At 36.1% G+C, this 23,360-nt stretch overlaps 3 protein-coding genes and 1 pseudogene across 4 annotated transcripts; 1 reads left to right on the top strand and 3 right to left on the bottom strand.

Annotated features, from left to right (window-relative positions):
* Window positions 1-695: 695 nt before the first annotated feature.
* On the bottom strand, window positions 696-7,145 carry rab25b (RAB25, member RAS oncogene family b). The gene is made up of 5 exons (XM_084435376.1): window positions 6,868-7,145; window positions 3,584-3,779; window positions 2,551-2,744; window positions 1,812-1,892; window positions 696-1,644 (listed from the first exon to the last, which is right to left on the bottom strand). The coding sequence occupies exons 1-5, from the start codon at window positions 6,902-6,904 to the stop codon at window positions 1,520-1,522; spliced, it is 633 nt and encodes a 210-aa protein (XP_084291502.1). The 5' UTR covers window positions 6,905-7,145; the 3' UTR covers window positions 696-1,519.
* A 425-nt stretch (window positions 7,146-7,570) lies between these two features.
* On the bottom strand, window positions 7,571-9,735 carry lamtor2 (late endosomal/lysosomal adaptor, MAPK and MTOR activator 2). The gene is made up of 4 exons (XM_084385162.1): window positions 9,455-9,735; window positions 8,697-8,859; window positions 8,336-8,425; window positions 7,571-8,236 (listed from the first exon to the last, which is right to left on the bottom strand). Exons 1-4 carry the CDS (start codon window positions 9,520-9,522, stop codon window positions 8,180-8,182), a joined length of 378 nt encoding a protein of 125 aa, XP_084241288.1. The 5' UTR covers window positions 9,523-9,735; the 3' UTR covers window positions 7,571-8,179.
* A 1,292-nt stretch (window positions 9,736-11,027) lies between these two features.
* On the bottom strand, window positions 11,028-17,866 carry ubqln4 (ubiquilin 4). The gene is made up of 11 exons (XM_084385161.1): window positions 17,674-17,866; window positions 16,967-17,118; window positions 16,681-16,841; window positions 15,719-15,981; window positions 15,466-15,624; window positions 13,716-13,941; window positions 13,313-13,452; window positions 13,150-13,233; window positions 12,933-13,048; window positions 12,314-12,536; window positions 11,028-12,231 (listed from the first exon to the last, which is right to left on the bottom strand). The coding sequence occupies exons 1-11, from the start codon at window positions 17,818-17,820 to the stop codon at window positions 12,079-12,081; spliced, it is 1,824 nt and encodes a 607-aa protein (XP_084241287.1). The 5' UTR covers window positions 17,821-17,866; the 3' UTR covers window positions 11,028-12,078.
* A 1,389-nt stretch (window positions 17,867-19,255) lies between these two features.
* LOC311276403 lies at window positions 19,256-20,573 on the top strand (annotated as a pseudogene). Its single transcript has 4 exons — window positions 19,256-19,369; window positions 20,029-20,102; window positions 20,320-20,439; window positions 20,538-20,573. The product of its transcript is annotated as an uncharacterized misc_RNA (transcript).
* The last annotated feature ends 2,787 nt before the right edge of the window (window positions 20,574-23,360 follow it).

Raw genomic sequence — 23,360 nt, 5'->3', positions numbered from 1 at the left:
ATATTTTAAAGACAAGTGTCGTTAATGTTTACTTAATAAACTTCTATTTAAAATTTTATTTTGACAATTTAGCTGAATAATTGAACAACCAATGACAGACAAATCATAATCCAAGTAAAAGAGATTCATTTGAAAGATAAAATTATTCTGTGACTTATAGGCATATGAATATTTACACATTTAATTTCCCATATTGTAATTGAAGATGTCATAATAGCAACACTATGAATGGCAATTGAATCATTTTATTCAACTAACCTATAGGTTTTAATGAAAGCGAAGATGATTGAAATGTACATCTAATTCATGGAATACCTAATAATAACCCCATTAATTGCAATAATTATTACATTTATAAATAAAAACAGTAGTCACAACATGCCACTTGGGACCTTCTGTGGCAATTCATAATACAGTGTCATAGATCACTATTTTCCAAAGACACAAAATTAGATAAATTAATCTCAAAACTCTTTCACTTGACTTAATCTCACAAATGTTGACATCTGAGATCTCATCTATATTCAGCAGAAAAAAATTAAGGTGGGGGGGACGGGGCATCTTACCCCGACATACCCTACTATATATATATATATATATATATATATATATATATATATATATATATAACCGTATTAGTATAAAACTGCAGTTGAAATTCATTGTGAAAAAACAATTCAGACTTCTTTTTCTTTCATAGCCCTGCTTTAATTATTATTGGAAAATTACATACTGTATATATTTTCTTTTTAGCTTCAACAACAGCAGTTGATAACACCTCCAGCATCAGGGATCATATTATCATAATGATAATGACAATATAACATGCCAAAATGTCGAGCATTCATTACAAATAATGAAGATAAAAATCAGCACTTTGCTTATATACACATTTTATATATTTTTTAATAGCACAAAATATTGATTTAGTGCTGTTTAGTCTTAAATAATGAAAATAAGTTATGTTTTTTAAAATTAGGTGTGTTAAATTAATCAAATTAAAAACTAATGTGAAAAAAAATTGTAAATGGAAAAATATGTTCTTTCCTCAATCTTATCAACTATTACAGTGATAAAGTTATTTCTCCAGCATGTATTGATATAAACAAGTAGAGTAAGATGAACTGCTTGTTGTATTCCTCATTTGTAAGTCACCTTGGATAAAAGTGGCTGCTTAATGCAAGTAAAAAAAAAAAAAAAAAAAGTTTGGCTTGACATTTCTAAAATAATACAAACAAAAATATCCTATACTAAGAGGAAACATATAGGGAAAATATTTTTTTTTATTAAAACATTTTAATATGATGTAAAATTTACATGAATCCTTGTAAAACTTGACAAATATTAAAAATGCCTAATATTTAGGAATCTAAATATTCAGTCAGTGAAATGGATTTCCTTTTGCTTTTTACCATACTGGTTCTTTCTTAATAATAGCTCTACTGCAGTACACAAGCAGGATTCACAACTCCATTAGGACCCTTGTGAAGTCCTTCTGAACATCCAGAATGTGGTTCTTTCACATGTTCTTGCAGCAGGCCTTCTTCTCCTGTGTGTCGTCTGCTGGAGCATTAGGTTGGGACAACGTCACGGCATTGATAGAGCCTCGGGTCACTTCTTTGCTACTCACCTTTTTATGGATTTCTGAGAAAAACAGTAATGACAACATGATTATGATAATGAAGCCAAGTGCTTGTGTACACCAGGCCTATTTCAAGCCTGGCTGAAGAGGATAAATCCAGAGGGCAGGGAACACATGTAAAGTACATGTAAATACGGTCTGATGTGTTCAGAATACACAGTAAATATACCTGCAAGCACAGTGTTGAATGCTGCCTCAACATTTACTGACTCCAAAGCTGAGGTTTCCATAAACAGAAGACCATTCTTTTCTAAAATGAGAGAGAAAAAAATGATGATAATATATTAATAAAAATCAACTTGTGGTTGCTGGAATACATATATACACTGCCCAGTCAAAAAGAAAAAGAAAAGGTCGCTGTTTGGATTTTAATAGGCAAATGCTTAAGAGTCTATGATTGGATCATCACTGCAGTGATTATAATGTTTGGCAACAGTTCTTCTAACTCTAATTGATGGAGTGTGTAGCTTTTCATTTCTTAAACAACCATGTAGGAAGACACATCATGGCAATATTCCAGGATGACAATGTCATGATTCATCAGGCTCAAACTGTGAAAGAATGGCTGGGAGGAGCATGAAGAATAATTTTCACTCATGAATCGGCTCCTCTGAGTCCAGATATTAAATTCATTGAAATGTTGCTCTTGCATTGTCAATACAAGATCTTGACTAAAAACTGATGCACCTCTTGACGGAAATAACATCACAACATTTATTTCCACCAAGAGGTGCATTGTAAAGTCTCCTCCAGCACATTCAATGAATTTAAGCTCTGGACTCCAATTCATATATACAGTATGTATAAAATTGTATATATATATATATATATATATATATATATATATATATATATATATATATATATATATATATTGTATATAAAATAAAGCAGTCTTCAAAAATGACCTGCAAAGTCCTTTGCGTCCTCTGTTGGAACCGACCGTACTGCTGCCAGGTCCGATTTATTGCCCACAAGCATCACTACGATATGAGCATCTGCGTGATCGTAGAGTTCCTTCAACCAGCGCTCGGCACTTTCATACGTCAAGTGCTTTGAAATGTCGTAGATTAGAAGGGCTCCAACTGCTCCTCGATAATATCTGAAGCATAGGAAGCCAGATCATATCAGGTTAGGTGACTGGATTTACTTCCTTTTCTGAATGAATAGAACACTGTCATAAAACATTACGTCATATAGAATGACAGAACTTGATTTAGAACGACAGGTGAGAAATTAATTGAATAGCAACAAGTGGTGAAATATGCTGTTACAAATAAATACACTACCTTTCAAAAGTTTCTTCTAGTTTTATTCATTATAAGACTTTTATAATGTTACAAAAGATTTCTATCTCCTTTCTTTTCCTCAAAAAAATCCTGAAAAAAATGCATCACGGTTCCTACAAAAATATTAAACAGCACAACTGTTTTCAACATTGATAACAATCAGAAATATTTTTTGAGCACCAACTCAGCATATTAGAATGATTTCCAAAGGATCATGTGACACTGAAGACTGGAGTAATGATGCTGAAAATTCAGCTTTCTATATTAAAATATAAAAAAGGTTATTTTAAATTGTAATGTTTTTCTTTTTCACTGTATTTTTGATAAAATAAATAAGCATATGAGACTTGTTTAAAGAAAAAAAAATATTTTATGAAGGATCATATATATATATATATATATAAACATAATTATTATAATTAAATAAGGTAAAAAAAATATATATATATTTTTTTAGCTCCACAGCTATGGTCAACATTAACTTTTATAAAAAAGAAAAAGAAAAAAAAGTGTTTTATGTTCCACAGAAGAAAGAAAACCATGGCATGATGTTGAGTAAATGATTTCAGAATTGCCATTTTTGGTGAATTAGGGGCGTATTTGCTTGTTTAGCAGCACCATATGGTCCTTAAATGTTGCATGCAAAACTCACGCAGAAGTGATGGCCCGGTACCGCTCCAGTCCGGCAGTGTCCCAGATCTGAGCTTTGATGGTGAGACCATTTAGCTTCACAGTTCTTGTGCTGAACTCCACTCCGATGGTCGTCCGGCTGTCATGACTAAATTCATTCTTGGTGAACCGTGACAGCAAGTTGCTCTTGCCAACACCAGATTCTCCAATAAGAACCACTGCAACAAAACATGGAGGTGCATATGAGTCAAAGAAAAGATTCAGTTTTCAGATTCAATTTTATTTATTTACTTTTAAAGAACCCTTTATGCCAAAAACGGTTCTATATAAGGTGAAATGGCTTAAATGATTGCAAAATACTTTCATGTTTTACTGGTTATTAAAAAAAATGTCACGGACAATGTTTACGAGTTGTTTAATTCATAAAATTTAACCAAAATATAAGATGATTTAAAACAAAATGAATGAATTAAAACTTAATCCATTAAATTATCCTATGATGTGAACCCCTAAAAGATTCTATGAAGTGCTTGACAGAAGCCTTTAAGATTCTATATAGAACCTTTTCTTCTAAGAGTGTATAGAAATGCTACCAACCAAGACTTGGTGTCATGGCTATATAGTGTCCTCTTGGCATAGGGCACTCATTGCACTAAACGCAAACACTGCTCGGTGAACTCAGTAAACACGGCAAAACAATCATGGTGTTAATCGCAGATTTTTCATGGGTGGGTTCAATGAGTGCCTTATGGCAAGAGGACACTATATAGCATGACACCAAGTCTTGCTTTACTACTGTAGCATTTCTACACTCTTTAGCAACACTGTTTGTGTAAAATCGATGATTAGTTGCGGATTAAAAGGACCAGACATTTACAGACTCGTGATGCAATTGTCCAAAATGTAATATGTGTTGTCTTGGACTTTTTTGAATTTAAGAAATTGGGAAATTATAATAAGGAGTGATTCTGACTTTAAATTCTGATTGGATAAGCCACATTGAAAACATTTATTAAAAATAAATAAATCAAAAGATTTTTAATTAATGCATTGTCTTGGAATCAAACTCATGACCTTGGCATTGCAAGTGGCATACTCTACTGTTTAAGCAACAGAAATGCCAGGAAACCATAGAAAGCCGTTGTATAATACAGATAAATGCACACAGAAACACACTGAAAGAAAACAAATTGAATTGGCGCATGGTATTTTTCTGCCAAGACATTGTTCATTAAGTTTACAGACATTTCCTTTAACCTTAAAGAACAATGCAGTGTGCAATTGAAAATTCCTTCAATATTAACACAGTTTATTGGGCCCTATTTTTACTTATCTTAGAGAACACACAAACTGATAAGTTGCTTTGGATAAAAGCTTCTGCTAAATGCATCTCTATCCAGTGAGAAATGATAACACCACTTCTCCCTAATGTCATACATTTATTTCAGCCATTTACAGAGTGAGAAAATAAAGCAGGGGTTATTTATCTTTACAATGTTCCACCATTTTACTCCAAGTAGGTCATGTTTCAATGTAATTATTATTCTTTTAAAGTGCAACATTAAAGGTAGGGTAGGCGATTTGCAGAGAGGCTAGCAATAGCGAGCTAGCTTTGAAAGCATAAGATCACACCCTCCCTTCAGAGCGTCTCCAGAGCCAAGCCTCCTTCCAAACACATGAACACGTACAGCAGGGAGCGAACAAAAGCGTCAAGAGAGACGGCGTTAAACTACCTCATGTCTCAAACATTACAATAATAATGAACATAAACAACTTAAAAAGCACTGACCTGTAGCACCTGACTGCTGCAGATTCATTTCGGCGTTGATAGTGTTGCCTTTGAAACGCATAAATTCGAGTTACGAACCGCTCCGAGTATAACGTCACGGGTTTCCATCTCTTCCAAATTACAGTAGTTAAGACGTGAACGCAGCATACGCTTGTTGTTTTGGTTCAGGGAGAATTGTTAAAGGCGGCTGCTGTTTCGGTTGCGGTGCTCGTTGACTGTCGTCTGTCTAACTTATGAAACGCTCTGATGACGTGTGATGTCTGCGCGAGCTGGTGTGCGGAGATATGAAAATACATACGTTGACAGGCAGGTAAGATATCGTATCATTACATTCATACCGAATTCAATGATTGGACGAACATTTTATGGTCCTACGTCTTTTTTACATATAAATATATTTAGACCACTTCACTTAGTGATCGGTTTCAGGGTGCGAAGAGACTTTCATTCAGCATTACAAAAAATGCTTCTGGAACAAATCGCCTACCCTGCCTTCAATGTCTTATCTTACGCAATCACACATCGGCATCCTGATGAGGAAATCGTCCAGGCTTGTTGTTCATTAAAACTTGCGACAGAAGTAGATCTAATCCTTGTATTATTTTGCCAGAACAAACCCACACTGGATGAACAGTGTGTGTCAGTCCCAGTCTAACACTTCACTTTATGAAAACCCTGGTAATTGTAGATGCAAACAAGAGTGACTCAAATGAGTCAGAAGTAAAGTCAACACTCCACCCATGTAGGACAATTATGACATTAATTTATCATGTTATGTCAGGAAATGGGACAATTATTGACATAAAAATTAAAAAGTGTTTCATACACAAGGTTTAAGCATATTATAGTAGCCTACATATTAGTTAACTCATGCACGACTATCTGTGTGTATTGAAAGTGTTTGATATTTTCATGTCATTTTTGATTAAACCATGAGGACAGGTGATAAACATACTAAAGCTGGCCCTTAAAATGAACACGATTTTGCTTCTTTTAAAATGTTTCCTTTAAGTACATCGTGTTCTTGCTGTTTCAATTTAACTCGAAATGAAACCAACACACAATGCAGGTCATTTTAAGTAGTCGCTGTGGTTTGGTGTCATTTGTGCAGATCACAGTTTCACAATGGGCTTCTTCAACAGGTACAACTATTTCCCCTCCTATATTGAGTAACAGACCTCAGTAATCTTGTGTAAACAAACCCTTGTTGTCATGGAAATCAGATTTCAACCAACCTATAGGACAACATTTGTTTTGTAGGTAAACCAACCCTCAGAGCTTTACTTAAAGGAGGAATTCAATTGCAGGTATTTCTAACCAATGAGAAAACTTTTTTTTGTATAATATAACAATGTGCAAAGTAAGTGACATTCTCTACAAGTACTGCAAAAACAGTGGGATGAATGCATACTGATAATGAAACGAATTAAACTTCATCTGAAAGACAGTTTAAGGTTACATTAGATTCTGTCTATCAAGCATTGCCACCGTAACTATACAGAAGTGTCAAATCTTACCTTTGAAAACAAAGTTGTAGGCCTCATCAGACCCCATATTGCCACTCTTGTAAGCTGATCTATCTTCACTAATCTAGATTAATGCTGCATGAGTCAAAATCCCAAAGAGAATCAAGAATGGTAGTTTCCCCACTCTGTGATTCAGAGGCAAACCTAAAAGAGCAGAAAAACAGTACTAAACATAAATGAAATCCCACTGTTTATGGTGGCCAGTTCACTTGTTTGTACAAGGAACTAGCTCTGTTATTTAGCCCGGCAGTTCCGCTACGAGATGTGCCGTACTTGGGGAAGGTGGGCGTGACTTTAGTTGCGCTCAAGTCAGGTCAAACAGGTAAGGCGAGAACAGGTGTAGTCACATGAAACTGGGTGCAATAGTGCACCTGCTCAGCCAATGAAAAGACGACATACACACCATCCACAACCAATCAATTTCTTTTAAGCAGTCTCTCCCAAGATCAGGAAGACATTTGCCATGGAAGAGCCCCTCCCGTGGTACATATTTTGATTTACATGGTTGAAATATCATTGCTTGAAACACAAATATTATAACTGATTTAACAGTGATATTTTATCTTTAGACACATCTTTAGGGGAATAAAATACATATAAAACATTCCTGATTCTTTTTGAAGTTTTTGTTTCAATTAATATTAGTTCAGACATAATAAAAAAAGTGCATTAAATAAGGCAAAACAACAACATGTAACCAAAAATGTATTTATTTCATATTGTTGACATATGCAACACTATGGAAGCTTGTTTTAGCCACAGAATAAAAAAGGTAATTGCAACTTTTTCAACTTTTACAATTCAGACTTTATAACTCGCAGTTGTGATTTATTTGGAGAAATTCAGAGAGGAATTTTTTTTTATTTTTAAATGGCTTTACTTTTTTCCCCTCGCAATTGTGAGTTTTTCCTCTCACAATTCTGTCTTTCTTCTTAAAATTGAGTTATTAACTCGCAATTGCGAGATATAAATCTGCAATTCTGAGAAATGTGAGATTGAAAAAAAACAATATCGCAATTACCTTGCGATTCTGTGGCAGAAGCAAGTTTCCATAAGACACAGCCTGATCACTGACTGTAAAAAGTCCAAAAACATAAATAAAAAACAAACAAAAAGGAAAATAAAAAAAAGAGAAATGCAGTTCAAATGTATTAATTCCTGTTTATGCAAATACTTATTTTGGGTTTAACCGCCACATAATTTGATACAGCAATCAACTTGAGTACGGAAATAAATAAAGCCATAGATATTATTGCATAAAGGCCAAGATCTTGTACTCAAATCCACACATCAAAAGTACATCCTACGACGCTGCCACTTGTGTTAGTGGTTCCTCAAGGTACTGCACTAAAGCCTCAGCCTGTGAACATAAAAAAAACCATTTATGATTGTTCAAGAAAAAACATATAACGTAAACTTGAACATTAGTAATTGAGAGTTCATGAACACCACATCTCACCTTGGCTTTAAGCATCCCAAATCCGACCGTCTCCTTGGCATACATGCAAAGCAACAAGTTTGCAACACGTGTAATGGCCACCCTTCCCTCCTGTAATGACAGAGAAAATACAGTGCAATATAAAGAAAAATGATGGTAGAAAAATAAACACCTGCAACTGCAGTTAGTTCATCATATTATTTCTGGTAAGGTTTAATTTCTAAAAACAGATAATAACCCATGTATTTCACAATGCCCTAAAGCAGCTGCTGTGCTAAATTTGTGCTTATCTTGTATAACGCATATGTTATTGCACATCTCAAAGATCAGCATTCACATTTATTTAACCCACTATAACCCAACTGTACAATTTCATTCCTACCATACAATCCATAAGAATGAATTTCAGTTTGTCCTCATTAAAGGCCTGGTGTCCGTTTTTGTCGTAAGCCGCCCAGATGTTGCTGGCAATAGCTGCAGTGACTCTTGCATCGGTGTCTCCATATCCAGAATACGCCAACAGGGAGCCTTCGTTGTTCAATAACCTGAAATAAAACACACCACAAAACACTTCATGTTATATGACTTTGACTCGTAAAGTAGGCAAAAATGATATGAACACCAAATGACATCAGCAACCAAAATTTGTCAGAACTTCAGTTTTATTCATCATTTTTGCTCAGTGACTTTTTAAATAACTGTTGTTTGGGTGGTTTTTAGTGGATGTATGTCAGTCAGTTCTCCTTGAGTTCACAATTAAACCAAAAACGTGTTTTTTTTTAATACATGATTTGCTTAAGTGCGTGTTCTCTCTCTCTCTCTCTCTATATATATATCTATATATACACATACATACACACACACACAATGTTTTAAATAAATGTAATTTGATTTGATATTTAATAATCTATTACAAAGACATTCCGATATTTTTAAGAATTACTCAAATCACGTTTGGAGCTACTGCACGAATATGACATTTGTTAATGATTTAACATGCAAGACAACATTACCGAACAAAACCCAAGGACACAAAATACCTTAATTGAACATGTTTTGAATGTACATCATTGTTTTGTACCAGTAGATCTGCCAGCTAAAGCTACTGATATGAGCAAAGATTGAATTTCATATACTTACAGTGTGCTTTGAACGCCACTGGTGTTTGCTTGACTGAGTACTTGTGTTAATGCTTTAGGACGCAACATAATTTAAATGAAAAGAGGAAAGATACTAATAAACGTTTAAAATGTACGCAAGATTATTAGCAATAACTTCCAGGAGCACAACAAGAAGATCAGCTGACTTCTTCCTTCCGCGCTGTTGGTTCATGGGAAATGTAGTGTCATGGTAGTGCCTAGGAACTACAAAACCGTGGCCTAGACTAAAGATCACTTGGAGAGAAAAAAAACAACAACCCTAGAAAACTGAACAAAACACGGATGATTTATTTACATGTCTTCGGGGCATTATTAAAATAAAGGAAACCACAAAATCAGTGTTCTTTTTAAATTATTTTAAGGGGATTTCTAGTCATTTTTGGTCGCACGTAAACTAATACTTTAAAACTTTTATTAAAACGTGTTCTTGTATATTGGCGATGCATATGTGTTATAAAATCACAAATAATGTCAGTACTTTTTTTAATTGTATCGGTCTGAGAAGGATTCACTAAGGTATAGTGCTACTTTGGCTTCCAAGCAAATGCGCTTTCTTCACTATATAGTGTGCTTTGACCGCTTATCTATTTTATTTTATTTTATCGATGTTATACTTGCATGTGAATACAATACTTTAGAGACCTCCCGACCTTTTGTCTTTACTTCCTTTGGGGAGTGAGGTCCTTCAGGGCACAGCAGCAACAAGTACAGCCATTGATTAAAACTGTGAGGGTAATATCACTTTGGGACTTCTTAACTTCAAAGGTTTGTTGCAACTAGCTCGCCCCAATAAATCACAATTCGTTTCTAATTTACATTCTTAAATATAAAGGTTCTTTATTTGGCTTCTATAGAGAACCTTTAACATCCATAGAACCTTTCCAATGCACTAAAGGTTACTTATTGTGGGGAAACCAGGTATGTTAGATTATTAAAATGTTCTTCACACCTTTATTTTTAAGAGTGCATGGTTTCGAGACTTTGACCAATGAACTTCCATAATTTTTAAATAATCTTTTAAAAATCATTTTTATAGTAACTGCACCCACAAAAAAAACAATTTGTACAGCTGAGCATAACAGAATCTGAATTCACCGTAAGGTTTACCATAACTTTAATATGGTAAATCTTATAACTTATCATACCTCACAATTTTAAAATTCCAGGTCTTCAAAGGCCAACTTCTCATCTTATTGTGTGCCAAAGTACATTACCAATGTTATTTAAGTAGCAATCTTAATGCTTAAAGCTTTGTGATAGCAGAAATAAATGCATGTACAATGTATCAAGATGAACAAATGACTTATGTGTGACCTCCCCTAATTTGACAATACCTGCAGCCCTCAGGTGAATTAAAAACATTGTGGTTATAAGAGAACATGATCATGCAATCCTTAAACCGCTATTTGTAAACCATTTCAAAAAGCATTGCAAAGAGTGACTCACATTGGACTTAAGACAAAATCAGATGTTGGCTTAAAGGAAATACAAACCTCAATTAATGTATGCTTCTGTATTGTAATTCAAGTATAATAAAAAGTGGATTATGGATGTGCAGCAAAAAAAAAGTTGAACATTTTAATTCACATCAAATCTCTGTTAGTATATATAGCTGTTGGTTAGTACTGAGAGAAGCTAGCATCACTATCATGCTGTAACCAGTTTTTGATTTGCCAGAGCAACTTGAGGACGATGTTTCCAGTATACAATACAAGTGTGTTCCAGGCACTAGAATACTCCTATGTCAAAGCATAAAGATATGGTCAAAACAATTGGTTTCTGCGTTCGCCACTGCTTGTTAAGCTGAGAAATATTTTATTGATGCTTTGTTACAGCCTTACCCATATGACAAGCCTTTACGGTCAATTGAGGTACACTCCTCACAAAGGCAAACGACTAAAGAGATGACTGAACATCTTTCCAAATCTCATCTCCAAAATTCATTCCTTTTTTTCTAAAATAGCTGAAGTGTAAGCAATCAGAGTCAAGGTGTTATAGTGCTCCAACATGTTCATGTCTATTAGATTTTGATTAACACATCAAATGTCAAGGAACGCTCAAATCAACGTCAACCGAGGAAGGTGGAAAGGGAGTAAAGGGTAAGCTCTACATTTCTGCAATAAATACTGGTTTGATCAGGCATGAATTAGAAGAAATAGAGAAATTAAGGAAACCAAGCATTCTCACAGAAGACAAGAATCTCTCCGGCCTCAGAATTCAAGCGGATGGATTTTTATTCTCCTAACCACCGAGTAGTGCCTCAGGTGAGCATGTTCTAATTGTAAGGAATGGTAACTTAAACTTGGTTCAGCAAATGTAAGCTTTGTCCCATCTTACTAGTGATGAGGGATTAGTGTGACGTCATTCCACAGCGATTCTGGTTTGGTTTTTTTTTTTTGTTCAAGGAAACAAATTTGAAACCTCTTTGCTTTGATTCAGAGATCAACAGATCGAAGCAAAAAAAAAAAAAGAAAAGAAAAAAAGGAAATAAAAAACAAGATTGGAGTAATTGGAATTCTGTCTATGTAGGGCTTGTCAGATTTTATGTGATGAAGGACTATGAAGGACTTCTTGTCTCCCTTCGCACACTCTCAGCTGATGGAATTAAGAAGGCTGGGAGCCGAGCAGTCTTTCGATGGCGGCATTGATGTCCCCCCCGGTGGCGATGAGGGCCTGCAGGTTGGCTTCCCTGTTGATGAAGCCCATGGCACTCAGCTGCTCCAGCTGTTGCTGGAAACGCACTTCTGGAGTCTGAGTCTGCAAAGCAAAATAAAGTGAGTACAACCAACCATACTCTTAAGAAGTGTAATTAACAGTAACAACAAAGAAACAAGAGTACCGTTGCACTCCCTCCAGCAAACATCTGTAACATCTGTTGCATGAGCTGCTGCTGGGCGGGATTAGCTCCAGCAGCGGGGGTGGGGGCGGGGCCCTGGCCTGAGGGCGGAGGATTCTCAGGAGTCACATTCACACCTGTGGGCAGTGGGGCAGCAGGAATCCCAGTAGGAATCCCAGTAGGCATCCCAGCAGGCATCCCACCAGGCATCCCACCAGGCACCAGACTACAAAGAAACAAGACATTTAATTGGGAAAGAGCAGATATGGACATACTGCTTGTTTAATTGTTGGATCTGACAACTAATTGTTTACATAAATGGAACACCACAAACTTGCTTAATAGGCAAACGTGTGCTGTAATCTAGAGGAAGCTGCATTTACTTGGTGACAAAGCCAAGAGGGAAATAACTAGTAGAAAGAGGATGTGTTCTCTAAGGTTTCCCACTCTGTAGATTTTGCTGGAAATATAAAACACTTCAAACCATCCAATTAAATATATGAATTTAAAAATCCAATTCAGGGATTCATTTGGATTATATCATATCAAAATAGTATTTTACATTTGCCCTGCATGTTTCATGTTTTTTTTTTTAATGGTGGTTGACAAATCAAAACTGCACCTGGGCATGAGACCAGGGGCTTCGGTTTGAAGGGTTTGCAGTCCTTCCTGGATCTGCATTAGGGCTCGCATGGCTCGAGGATTTGTCATGACAGAAAGGGCTTCTGGGTTCTGCATCTGTGAGCGAGTCAAGTCAGTTAGCACATGAATGTAAATGAAACCCAAATCCAGTCACATATCCCAAAAACACAATCTACAACAATCCCAGCTGGACACACCTGCTGCAGAAATACAGGAAGCTGCTGTCTCATTTGATCCTGCAGCTGTGGATTTCCCGCAAAGAGAGGGTTGTTCATCAATACCTGAAAAATGCTTTTTTATTAGTACCAGAACATAACAACAAAACTTTGAGAACTACCAAATGATGGTCTAGGTACCTACCTGTGAGGCAACGTCAGGATTCTGAGCCAGGGACTGCATCATGGTGCGCATATAAGGAGCAGAAAGCATGTTCTGCATAAGCTGAGGGTTCTCAGAGATCTGTTGCATTAGGCTTTGCATGCCAGGACTGTTGAACATGCCTAACAGTGAACCACACACACACACACAAAGTTTAACATGAAATCAATTCATTTGAGATGCTTTGTAATTCTACACAGCAATGTAAATTTCACCCTTTTATGCAGTATTCGACTAGGATAAATAATTTATTAATTTGATTTATTGACAAAATAATCTGTGCACATAAATTATCTGCTTGCAAATTCTCCACAACAAATCCGCAAAACAATTCATGCAGCTTGCTTTACAGTTAAAGATGAATGTTTACATAAAATGCTATTACCGTTTCCTAGGCTAGAGGAGCCGATGCCCAGAGGGTTGGACACACTGGGTGTGGTTGAGCTTGTGGTGGAGCTAGCGGTGGTAGCCGTCCCAGAGGTGGTGGTGGCGGCATTTGTGTCAGGGGGGCCCCAGGGATTTGGCAGGGGCTCTCGGTTTTCTGTCCTGGAGGGCTGTACTCCGGAGTTTTCAGCATTTCCACCCAATGCCGAGAAGGGGTTATTTCCAAACTATTCAAATGATGATGCAATATAACATTTACTGTTAATTAGAGCCCGACCGATTTATCGGCCGGCCGATATTATCGGCCGATATTAGGCATTTTCCAAACTATCGGTATCGGCATTTGTAATGGCCGATAAATGAATATTTCAAAAATAAAATAAAAACGGACGAAACACCCTTCAACCATGTCATGAGTGTTGGCGTTGTATAGTTTGTCCACCAGAGGGCACTCTACACCGTCTTTGTTGGCAACACTTGTGTATAAACGCGCCACACATCCAGCAACCTGCTGATCCAGAGAGAGTCGGGCTCGGGCAGACCAGTTATTCGCGAGTGAGATCATCGGTGAGGTGTGTTCATGGTAGGGGTGTAGGATATGACGATTTTTAATCGTGGACGATTAAAATGTCTCCACGATCTGCTTTTGAAGAAATATCGTAGTATCGCGCATTCTGTCAGTTGCTATTCTGGCGCCCATCATACTGAACAATGCGACGTATATTCACATAAAATGTTAACGCAGCGGAAAGGGACACTGCAGTTCATAAAAGTTCATAATTTGCATGTGCTTTGATGCCTTGTCGGTTAAACATTTAATTCGCGTGCTGATGCGCTGTTCTAACATGTGTTTCTCAGCGCGTACATCATGTGAAGCTCACATGCACTAAAAGCCTGTCTACCAGCGCTGGACTAAGTTATCTTTCGAGTCTTATTGTGCTAATACTGTCAAATACACACAAGGTTTACATAAACAAAGTCGGTGATGTCTAAAGTGAAAGCAAACTTGAGAAAATTGAGAGAAAATCTGCTTGTCAAATGCGTGTATATTAGACGCGTTGCGCGCAGCTCTTAAAGAGACAGTAGTAATAGTAAACAGTGCAGACTGTCGTTCAGCCGCAGCATTAACGAGTCACATAATGGATTTAGATCGCTAAATAGTAGGTTTTAGAAGGCAGGCAGCAACTGATGATTGAAAATGATTCTCTAATTTTCAATTCATTGACATGGTTTTGTGTAATATTGAATTTGTTTGGTATAGCTCTTTTACTTTAACTTTAGTAATTATAATTTATTTACAGTACACAGACTGTTAAAACCAGCTTCAACTGGAAGTAAGTAAAAGTGTTAAATGTTTAAAACCAGACTGTTTTTTGATCATTAAAAAATATATACTTTTGATGTGCAATTGTTTAGTCATTGAGACTGTAATCTAAGGCTTTTTTTTAACATAATCCCTTCTGGAAAATGGTTTATACAGCCCACATACATAGAACAGGCAGATATTTTGCTATTGAATGTTGTGTAAGTGCAGTTTATAGGAAATGGGTCTAATATCCAGTTTATTTTCTAAATCAAAATATCGGCTTATAAATCGGCTCTTTTCGAGTTATTATCGGCATCGGCCCCCAAAAATCCATATCGGTCGGGCTCTACTGTTAATAATAAAATTAGAGTTAATATTTTAGGCGACAACCCTTTTTTTTATTTTATTATAATACATATATAATTTTTAAATAAATATATCTGACCTGTTCACGTGCAGCGCTAAACATTGGCTCTTGAATGTCTGTGTACATCCTCCGAAGAGCATTATAACCCCCGGGAATACTCTCTAGGTTACTAAGCGCCCGGTCCTGGTTACGCATCATCTCTTGCATCATGGCTGGGTTCCGTGCCAACTCCATTGTCTTAAAAAATAAAATAAAAATGAGTGTTGTAAAATCAAATCAAGCTAAATTAACGTGTCCATTTCCATGATGTAGTAAATGACCAATTACATACCTGTCTCATGAGCTCTGGGTTATTAAGCATGTGTGAAATCTCTGGGTTACGCTCCATTAGTTGCTGCATCTGTGGATTGGCTACGATCATCTGCCTCATCAGGTCAGGGTTGGACATCATGCTCTGCACAAGGGGGTTCTCCATGATCTGAGACAGCATCTCAGGGTTAGACATGAGCTGTCGCTGCATCTGCTGCTGAAGCTCCATGAAGTTGGCAGATCCCATACCGAGGTTAGACAGCCCTGACAGGTCACCAAACCCAGCTGAAAACACACAAGGACAGCCAGAGTATAACAAAAGCAAGATAAAAGTGCAGAATTTTCTTGCAATGAAACGTATTAGGATTCACAGCATGTGTCTTTCAAACGATTATTTGTATGAAAGGAACTAGATTAGGAGGTTAAAAAAATACAGTCAGTGAATAAATTGAACAAATTCTTCTCATGTACATTGCAAGAAAACATTGTGGAACTACATTGAAAACAGAGACAATGTGGTGATCCCCAACCTGGTATTTATGCATGTACATACAGAACATATATTCTCTCTAGTATGTTGCAACCAGTGGTACTTTGAATTATTTATATGCCATTACAGTATTAATAAAGATTTTAGATTTATATTTTATATTTCAATGTTAGATTTTAAATTAAAGTAAGCTTTTTGGAATTGTTTTATGTGCTTTTGCCATTTCTTTTTTATATTTGTATTTAGCTTCAATTTATATTTCAGTTTTAGTAATTTTTGTATTTCTTTCTGTCATCTGCCAAGGAAAGATTTCAAATTGTAGTTTAAGTTAAAATTTTATACATATTTGTTTTTATTTCAGAATTATTTCAATGAACAAAAACTATTTTTAACAGATTAGTTAGCAAAATAGTCACAACACAAAACACTACACCAATATTATGGAATTTCATTAAAAACAGACTCAATAATACAAACTTAAAAACATAATTCACCTAGTATATTGGCTGGCTGTGACGGGGTCGGGGACGTCCCAACGCTCTGGGGTGTGCCCAGGTTGCCCGTGGGGCTCGGGGTAGCAGTTCCACCGTTGTTGCCCTCTGATGGTCCAGGGCCAGAAGAAGCAGAGGTCTGCGAACTACCACCACCCGAAGTCCTACAAGCACAAAACACCCTAAAAGTGAGCCACTCAAACTGCATAGGCATTAACTTACAACACAATATCGCTTTGCATATGGAAAAAAACGGTTCTGTTTTGACTATAAAAGCAGGTCCTCTTACTTTTGTGCGGTTTTGATGACCAGGTGAACCGTGAGTCCGTCTTTAATGCCATGCTGACCGAGTGTGTCTCCATCCTTCAGTATCTTACCGGCAAAAATCAAAACCAACTGGTCTTGCTTCGCCTTGAATCTTTTGGAGATTTCTTCTTTAAACTGTTAAGAGGTCAAAACATGCGGGTTATAATGTTATACATCAGATCAAGTCAATTCAACCTCACTTCTAAATAACACCACGGTCTCTTTTATTAAGCCTAAGCTCGTAAACATCAGCATAAAACAGCAATTAGTCAAATAAACTGACACAAACATTGCAGCATAACACAATATTTAAATGAAAAGTCATTTAACACGCTGTTTAGTCCATCCATAAAATTCTTAAGTAAAAAATACAAAGCAAAACAGAAAGAGCGCGACCAAAGATGACAGACTAGAACCTTCTACATGAGCAGGCCGTTTCTTTAACGACAACCGCGAGTTAGAAAACCCCACTTTACATGCGTTATAAAACACAAAAAACAATGAATGAGATTCTCAGAATAACCGCATTTAAGTAATAGCAAAAGTGAAAGTTATTCTAAATATCCACTGCGAAGATTTTCGGCTCTGGCTGTTCGTCGTCAATCGTTAGCTCGCCGGCTAAAGCTGTTAGCCGCTGGTGTAACGAACGCCCGGGTGCCACAAACAACACGAAATCGCGAAAAAAATCACCTGTGCGACAGATGAATCTTCGGCGATGGCTATTTCTTCTTTATCCTTCGGTGTTTTGACGGTGACCTTAATGATAGTCGCGCTAGCGGCGGCATTTTCTTCAGTGTTCGTCTCCACGGCAGGATCCGTGCCGCTATTCTCCGCCATCTTTACTCTTCTTTTACTTCATTACATCATCGCACCAACAAGCATCGGGGAAAAGTGCTACAAACGCCTTCTGTTCCACAGCGGCCTCTGGTGGTGTGGCGTGTCATCGACTTCACTTACTGCACTCGTTGTATGAAATCACCTATGGAAATCACTCAAGGCACCTTATGTGCAGCATAGACATAATAAATATATAGATTCCGTTGCCGCGATACGTCAAATACGTCAACGCGTCCGCCATATTGCTGAGGGCAAGACTGCGCTGTAAACAAATGCAAGTAAACGGCTGAGCTGCGGTTTTTCTGAATAAAAACAAAACTAACGTTTACGTTTATCAACCGATTTCAGTGGTTTGTACGTGGTGTACAACTTATAAAGTATTTTTTTAATAAGGAATTGTCAAAGCTCAGGCTTGTCATGCATTTGGCTTTTTATTCTTGGATAAGAATTGTGAAGACCCCCATACTGAGATATAATTAAATTTTCACATTAAATGAAATAAAGTTCTCTTATTGTGGAAAAAGCATTTTCTGTCTTTGACCCGTTTTCTTAGGCTGGCTGGGTTCGGGGTTTCACACTGTGATGCAATTGTGTTGCAAAATGCTACACAGGCAGGAAAAAGTTACTGAATCCATTGTAATTCAAGCCTTTATTCTGCCTTTAACAATAAGGAACCACTTGATTTGTGATTTACTTACTGTAAAAACAGTTTTCACACATTTACACGCAACGACTCAAAATTGTTCACACATATTTCTAATGATGGGATCAAACCAACTGTACAAAATAAGGCGGTTCAGAGTGCACAGATGCACTGAATGATACCAACAATAAATGGAAACAATCTGAAGTGAAGGAAGAGGTGGTGGGCAAGGAGGATGAGAAAGAGCAAGGCGTGGAGTGTTGTCCAGGCTGGATCTGGCACACTATATGGGTTTTCCATTTGTCTGGTAAGAGAAAACATTGCCTGTGATGAGGACAAAGTCCTCAGGCCGGACCAACACGAAGACGTGATGCTGAGACAGAGTGAATCTCTCATTACTGTAGCTTTGATTTTGCAGTTGCACAACTCTTTTGAGTGTACTGTAACATGCTTTTAATTTTTCATTTCATTTCTGTATTTTTACAGTATGCAAGTGCTGAATTTACAGACATTCAGTATTATACAATATTCAGAACAATCCAATGCATATACAATATATTCATCTACTGCAAGTTGCGATTACTTAAAACATTTTTACGTAATTGCAAAAATGCTGTTTAATAATCATGCATGTTCTAAAACTATTTTGTGAAGGGGGAACAAAAAGTTATGAATTTACATAACTATCATTTGGGCCATTATTATTTCTGATGCATGAGCCTTAATTGTTCCTCCTACAGAACTTGTCTTTACCTTGTGGGAAGGTTGAAGTCCATCACCTCCGTCTGCAGCATGTCTCTGGCAGTGTCTCAGGTTGAGGGAATGACGGTCATCACTATCACCTCAAACCCAAAGAGCAAATGTCCCGGACCGTGTCAGATTCTGGTTTCTCTGTTCTGCAGTCCAGTGTGTTCTGTTTCATGGTATAAAACTAAGGGAAGCTTAAGGAAATCTACACAGCTCTTGGAGTGAGTCAGACACAAAATACAACTGAAACGTGCCATGGTTGTGGCCATTTAAAGTGTTAATTGTATATGACTAAAATAAAATGTTTTGAAAAATTGAATGCCTGTCATTATCAGCAGCCATATCAGCCTGAAGCCCAAGACTGGTTGCCATATTGTTCTCTTGTTCAGTAGATAGTGCAAATTATAATTAGTGTCATCAATATTGCGGAGAGGATTGTGTTTGCATGCTTTGAGGTCTACTATAGCCTGGATACAATATCCCAGGGACCTTTTTGGCTCTGTAGTGTGGTAAGACTTGGGTCTCATTTTGATCATTTTTGTTTCTAAATCAGTTCATGTTATTCAATGTCTTTTCAAAAAGTAAACTATTGATATTTCATTCGATTTATTCATAAATTTTGAAAGCATTGATATATTTCTTTGTTTGCTTTTGCCTATTAGTTCATAGTAGTTGGAATAGTGTGTATTCGTCGCACTATAGTTTCCTATAGTCCTTGTCTGGTGTCTATTAAAGCCATATCTGACATTATTTCTGTGTTTATAATATTTCTGATTCTGTTTCTTATTTTATTTTTATATATTGATTGTGTTTTACAGCTGCTCATCATAATGATTCTATACTTATTCAGTGGTGCACTGATATCACAGCTGTTGTGTATTCAGTGGACCTGGCAATGGAAAATACTTGATACTGCAATATACTAAATATATATTATTCACTGTATGATGAATCACCTTCCATTACAGAGAAACAGAGGATGGAAATGTGTTTAGATGGTGTAAGACACCAAACGAATATTGTAAATATTTTTACAACAATTTATTAATAGTTAACTCAAAAAATTTAAATGATGTAATTTTTATAGTTGACTCTTTACCCACTTGTAGATTATCATGAGAGGTCTAGATATCATGATGATAGTGTTGTTGGTCCTTCAGCTTTGTGTGAACATCAGTTTCTGTGTTTTGACTGGGAAAGCTTTGTGCAAGAAGGATGAAGATGCAAAGGTACTGTATCATCGTCACCACAATCAGTCAAATCCACTGTGATCATGAGCGATTCTGAGAGCTGCTGTGTGTGTTCGTGTTTGTTTGTGGTTTTGCAGTCGGTGGAGGATCCAGAACTTCACAAGACAAGATGAACACACACAATAATCAGTTAATCTTTTTGCTTGATATGGAATGGCATTTTGTCTCTCATTTTAATAGTAAAATTATGTCACGTTTTAGTGATGAAAGCTACAGTTGCTTGAACGCCCTTTACTCCACCTCCCTACTTTTTATTTTATTTTATTTTTTTCTCACAAAAAGTTCATTTGTTCATGTGTTCTGTATTTCAGTTAAATACTGACTTTTCTTTTATTTCCTTTAATACAAGGGGACTTAAAGACTCAGTTAAGCGAAAAGCTGTCTTTTTGTTTTGCAAAGGGCAACAAGCACATTGCACTTTTCTTCAAGAGACTCACTCTGATATATCTGATGTTAAGTTTTGGTCACAACAATGGGGAGATAAAATTCTCTTCAGTCATGGGACAAATCGGTCGGCTGGAGTTGCCATATGTTTCAACAGATGCCCTGGTAAGATTCTGGGTGAAAAAGCAGACAAGGAGGGACACTGGGTAGCCTGTGTTTTGGAAATTGATGCTAATCTTGTTATTCTGATTAACATATATGGTTATAACAACGATAACAAGAATAAAAATCTGTTACATCAAATATCAGAAGTTATCATAGAACTAAAAGCAAAATTCCCCACAGATCATATTATTGTTGGAGGGGATTTCAATTTAACTCCTGATGAGTGGATGGATAGATGGCCTTCCAAGTTATTGAGTGAACATAGAAACCCAATTTTGGAAGCTTTTGCTAATAATAACCAATTGATAGACATCTGGAGAAGTTTACATAGTGGGGTGAAACAGTTTACCTGGCATAAACCTAATGGTCAAAACAAATCACGAATTGATTATTGGTTGATAGCAAACTCAATATCAGATCATGTCACAGAAACAGAAATTGCTAACTGTCCTTTAAGTGATCATTGTATTATTAACCTGAAAATCCGAAACAGTAATAAAACTAACAAACCAAAAGATTATTGGAAATTTAACTCTCAGTTACTAAAAAACTCAGAGTTTTGTCATTCCATTAAAAAAATTATTTTTGATATAAAAAATGACAATACACTAGACACATATATACGAAAATGGGAATTTCTGAAATTTAGTATTAGAAAGTATTCAATAACGTTTGGTAAAAAAGTGAATAAAGAAAAGAGAGCTCAAGAAGTAACAGTGGTTAAAGAACTCATGACACTTTATAGTAAATCAGATTGGAGTGAAGAGGACAAAGAAAAAATAAGTAATTTGCAATCCAAATTGGATAGAATGTATATAGATAAAGCTAAAGGTGCATATATTAGATCCAGGGCCCGGTGGATTGAAGAAGGAGAAAAGAATACTGCATACTTCTGCAAATTAGAAAAACGCAGACAAGAATATAATTCGATTTGTAGTCTAACAGTTGATGGAGAGGAATGTACAGAACCAAAACGCATTGAAAAAGAAGTTTTCAATTTTTATAGGAATCTTTATAAATCTTCCTACTCAGAACAAGATGCCTCATCTTTTTTTGATAAAATTAACAACTTGATTCCTGTTATTGATGAAAATTTTAAAGAAGTTTGTGATGAGGAACTAAGAATTGTAGAATTTGACTATGCTATAAAAAAAATGGCTTCTGATCGTTCGCCAGGTCCAGACGGTATTACATCTAATTTTTATAAACACTTTTGGGAAGACTTAAAATACCTATTGTTTCAGGCTATATATGAATGTATTAATCAAAAAGAACTGATGCAAACTATGAAACAAGGTATAATAAAATTGATTCCAAAACCTGGAAAAAATAAGAAAATATTAAGCAATTTAAGACCTATTACACTGTTGAATACAGACTACAAGATTCTAACAACAGTTTTGGCAGCAAGATTAAAGACGGGTATATCTAAATTAATCAGCCCAACACAATCTGGTTTTCTTAAAGGAAGATCCATCCATAATAACATCCGCCTGGTCCTGGATCTCATTGATTATAATTATTTAATTAAGGAAGATGGTTTTATCTTTTTTTTGGATTTCCATAAAGCATTCGATTCAGTGGAACATGTATTTATTGTTAACACACTGAGACACTTTGGCTTTGGAAATAAGTTTCTTGATATGATCACTATGTTGCATACGGATATTAATAGCTGTGTTTCCCTCTCAGAAGGTACATGTCCTAGATTTAAGGTTGAACGAGGAATAAGACAGGGCTGTAGTATTTCTCCTCTTTTATTCATTGCAGTGACTGAACTACTAGCAATTGCGGTCAAAAATTCAAATATTAAAGGTTTAGAGATAAACAACCACAAGTTACTCATAAGTCAGCTCGCTGACGATACAACTCTGTTTTTACAAAATAAGGAACAAATACCAGAGGCTGTAAAAGTAATAGAGCGGTTTTCACTAGCATCGGGCTTATATCTGAATCTGAGTAAATGTGAACTGATGAGCATTCATAACTGCTCTGAATCCTCACTATATAATATACCAGTCAAAAATGACATTAGATATCTAGGTATTTGGATTACCAAATCCTCAGATACAAGTGAAAAAAAGAATATCCAAGATAATATTGATAAATGTGGAAAAATTTTAAACAGTTGGCTACAAAGAGATTTAACATTATTTGGAAGAACGATGTTGACCAAGATTGAATCTATTTCCAGACTGATATATCCATCCTACTCTCTTGCTATTTCTCCAAAGTTAATTAAAGAAATTAATAGAATCAATTTTAATTTTATTTGGAAAAATAAACATCACTACATTAGAAAAGGGGATCTGTTGAAAAATTATGAGGAAGGGGGCATAAAGGCAATCGAC

This window comes from Rutilus rutilus, assembly GCF_951802725.1.
Source record: "Rutilus rutilus genome assembly, chromosome: 17".
Lineage (NCBI taxonomy): Eukaryota > Metazoa > Chordata > Actinopteri > Cypriniformes > Leuciscidae > Rutilus > Rutilus rutilus.
Note: the sequence above shows the minus strand (reverse complement) of the source record. Positions and strands in the feature narration are given on the sequence as shown.

What these genes read in the sequence shown, in the direction of transcription:
- ubqln4 (XM_084385161.1), bottom strand. Translation starts at nt 17,820, where the DNA reads ATGGCGGAGAATAGCGGCACGGATCCTGCCGTGGAGACGAACACTGAA. An exon ending in CTCCTCTAGCCTAGGAAACG is followed by an intron (nt 13,453 to 13,715) that starts GTAATAGCATTT and finishes GTTCACTGTTAG; the next exon opens with GCATGTTCAACAGTCCTGGC. An exon ending in TTGCTGGAGGGAGTGCAACG is followed by an intron (nt 12,232 to 12,313) that starts GTACTCTTGTTT and finishes TTTGCTTTGCAG; the next exon opens with ACTCAGACTCCAGAAGTGCG.
- lamtor2 (XM_084385162.1), bottom strand. Translation starts at nt 9,522, where the DNA reads ATGTTGCGTCCTAAAGCATTAACACAAGTACTCAGTCAAGCAAACACC. An exon ending in TCATTCTTATGGATTGTATG is followed by an intron (nt 8,426 to 8,696) that starts GTAGGAATGAAA and finishes CTGTCATTACAG; the next exon opens with GAGGGAAGGGTGGCCATTAC. An exon ending in TTGGGATGCTTAAAGCCAAG is followed by an intron (nt 8,237 to 8,335) that starts GTGAGATGTGGT and finishes TTATGTTCACAG; the next exon opens with GCTGAGGCTTTAGTGCAGTA.
- rab25b (XM_084435376.1), bottom strand. Translation starts at nt 6,904, where the DNA reads ATGGGGTCTGATGAGGCCTACAACTTTGTTTTCAAAG. An exon ending in TACCGGGCCATCACTTCTGC is followed by an intron (nt 2,745 to 3,583) that starts GTGAGTTTTGCA and finishes CCTATGCTTCAG; the next exon opens with ATATTATCGAGGAGCAGTTG. An exon ending in ATTCAACACTGTGCTTGCAG is followed by an intron (nt 1,645 to 1,811) that starts GTATATTTACTG and finishes TGTTTTTCTCAG; the next exon opens with AAATCCATAAAAAGGTGAGT.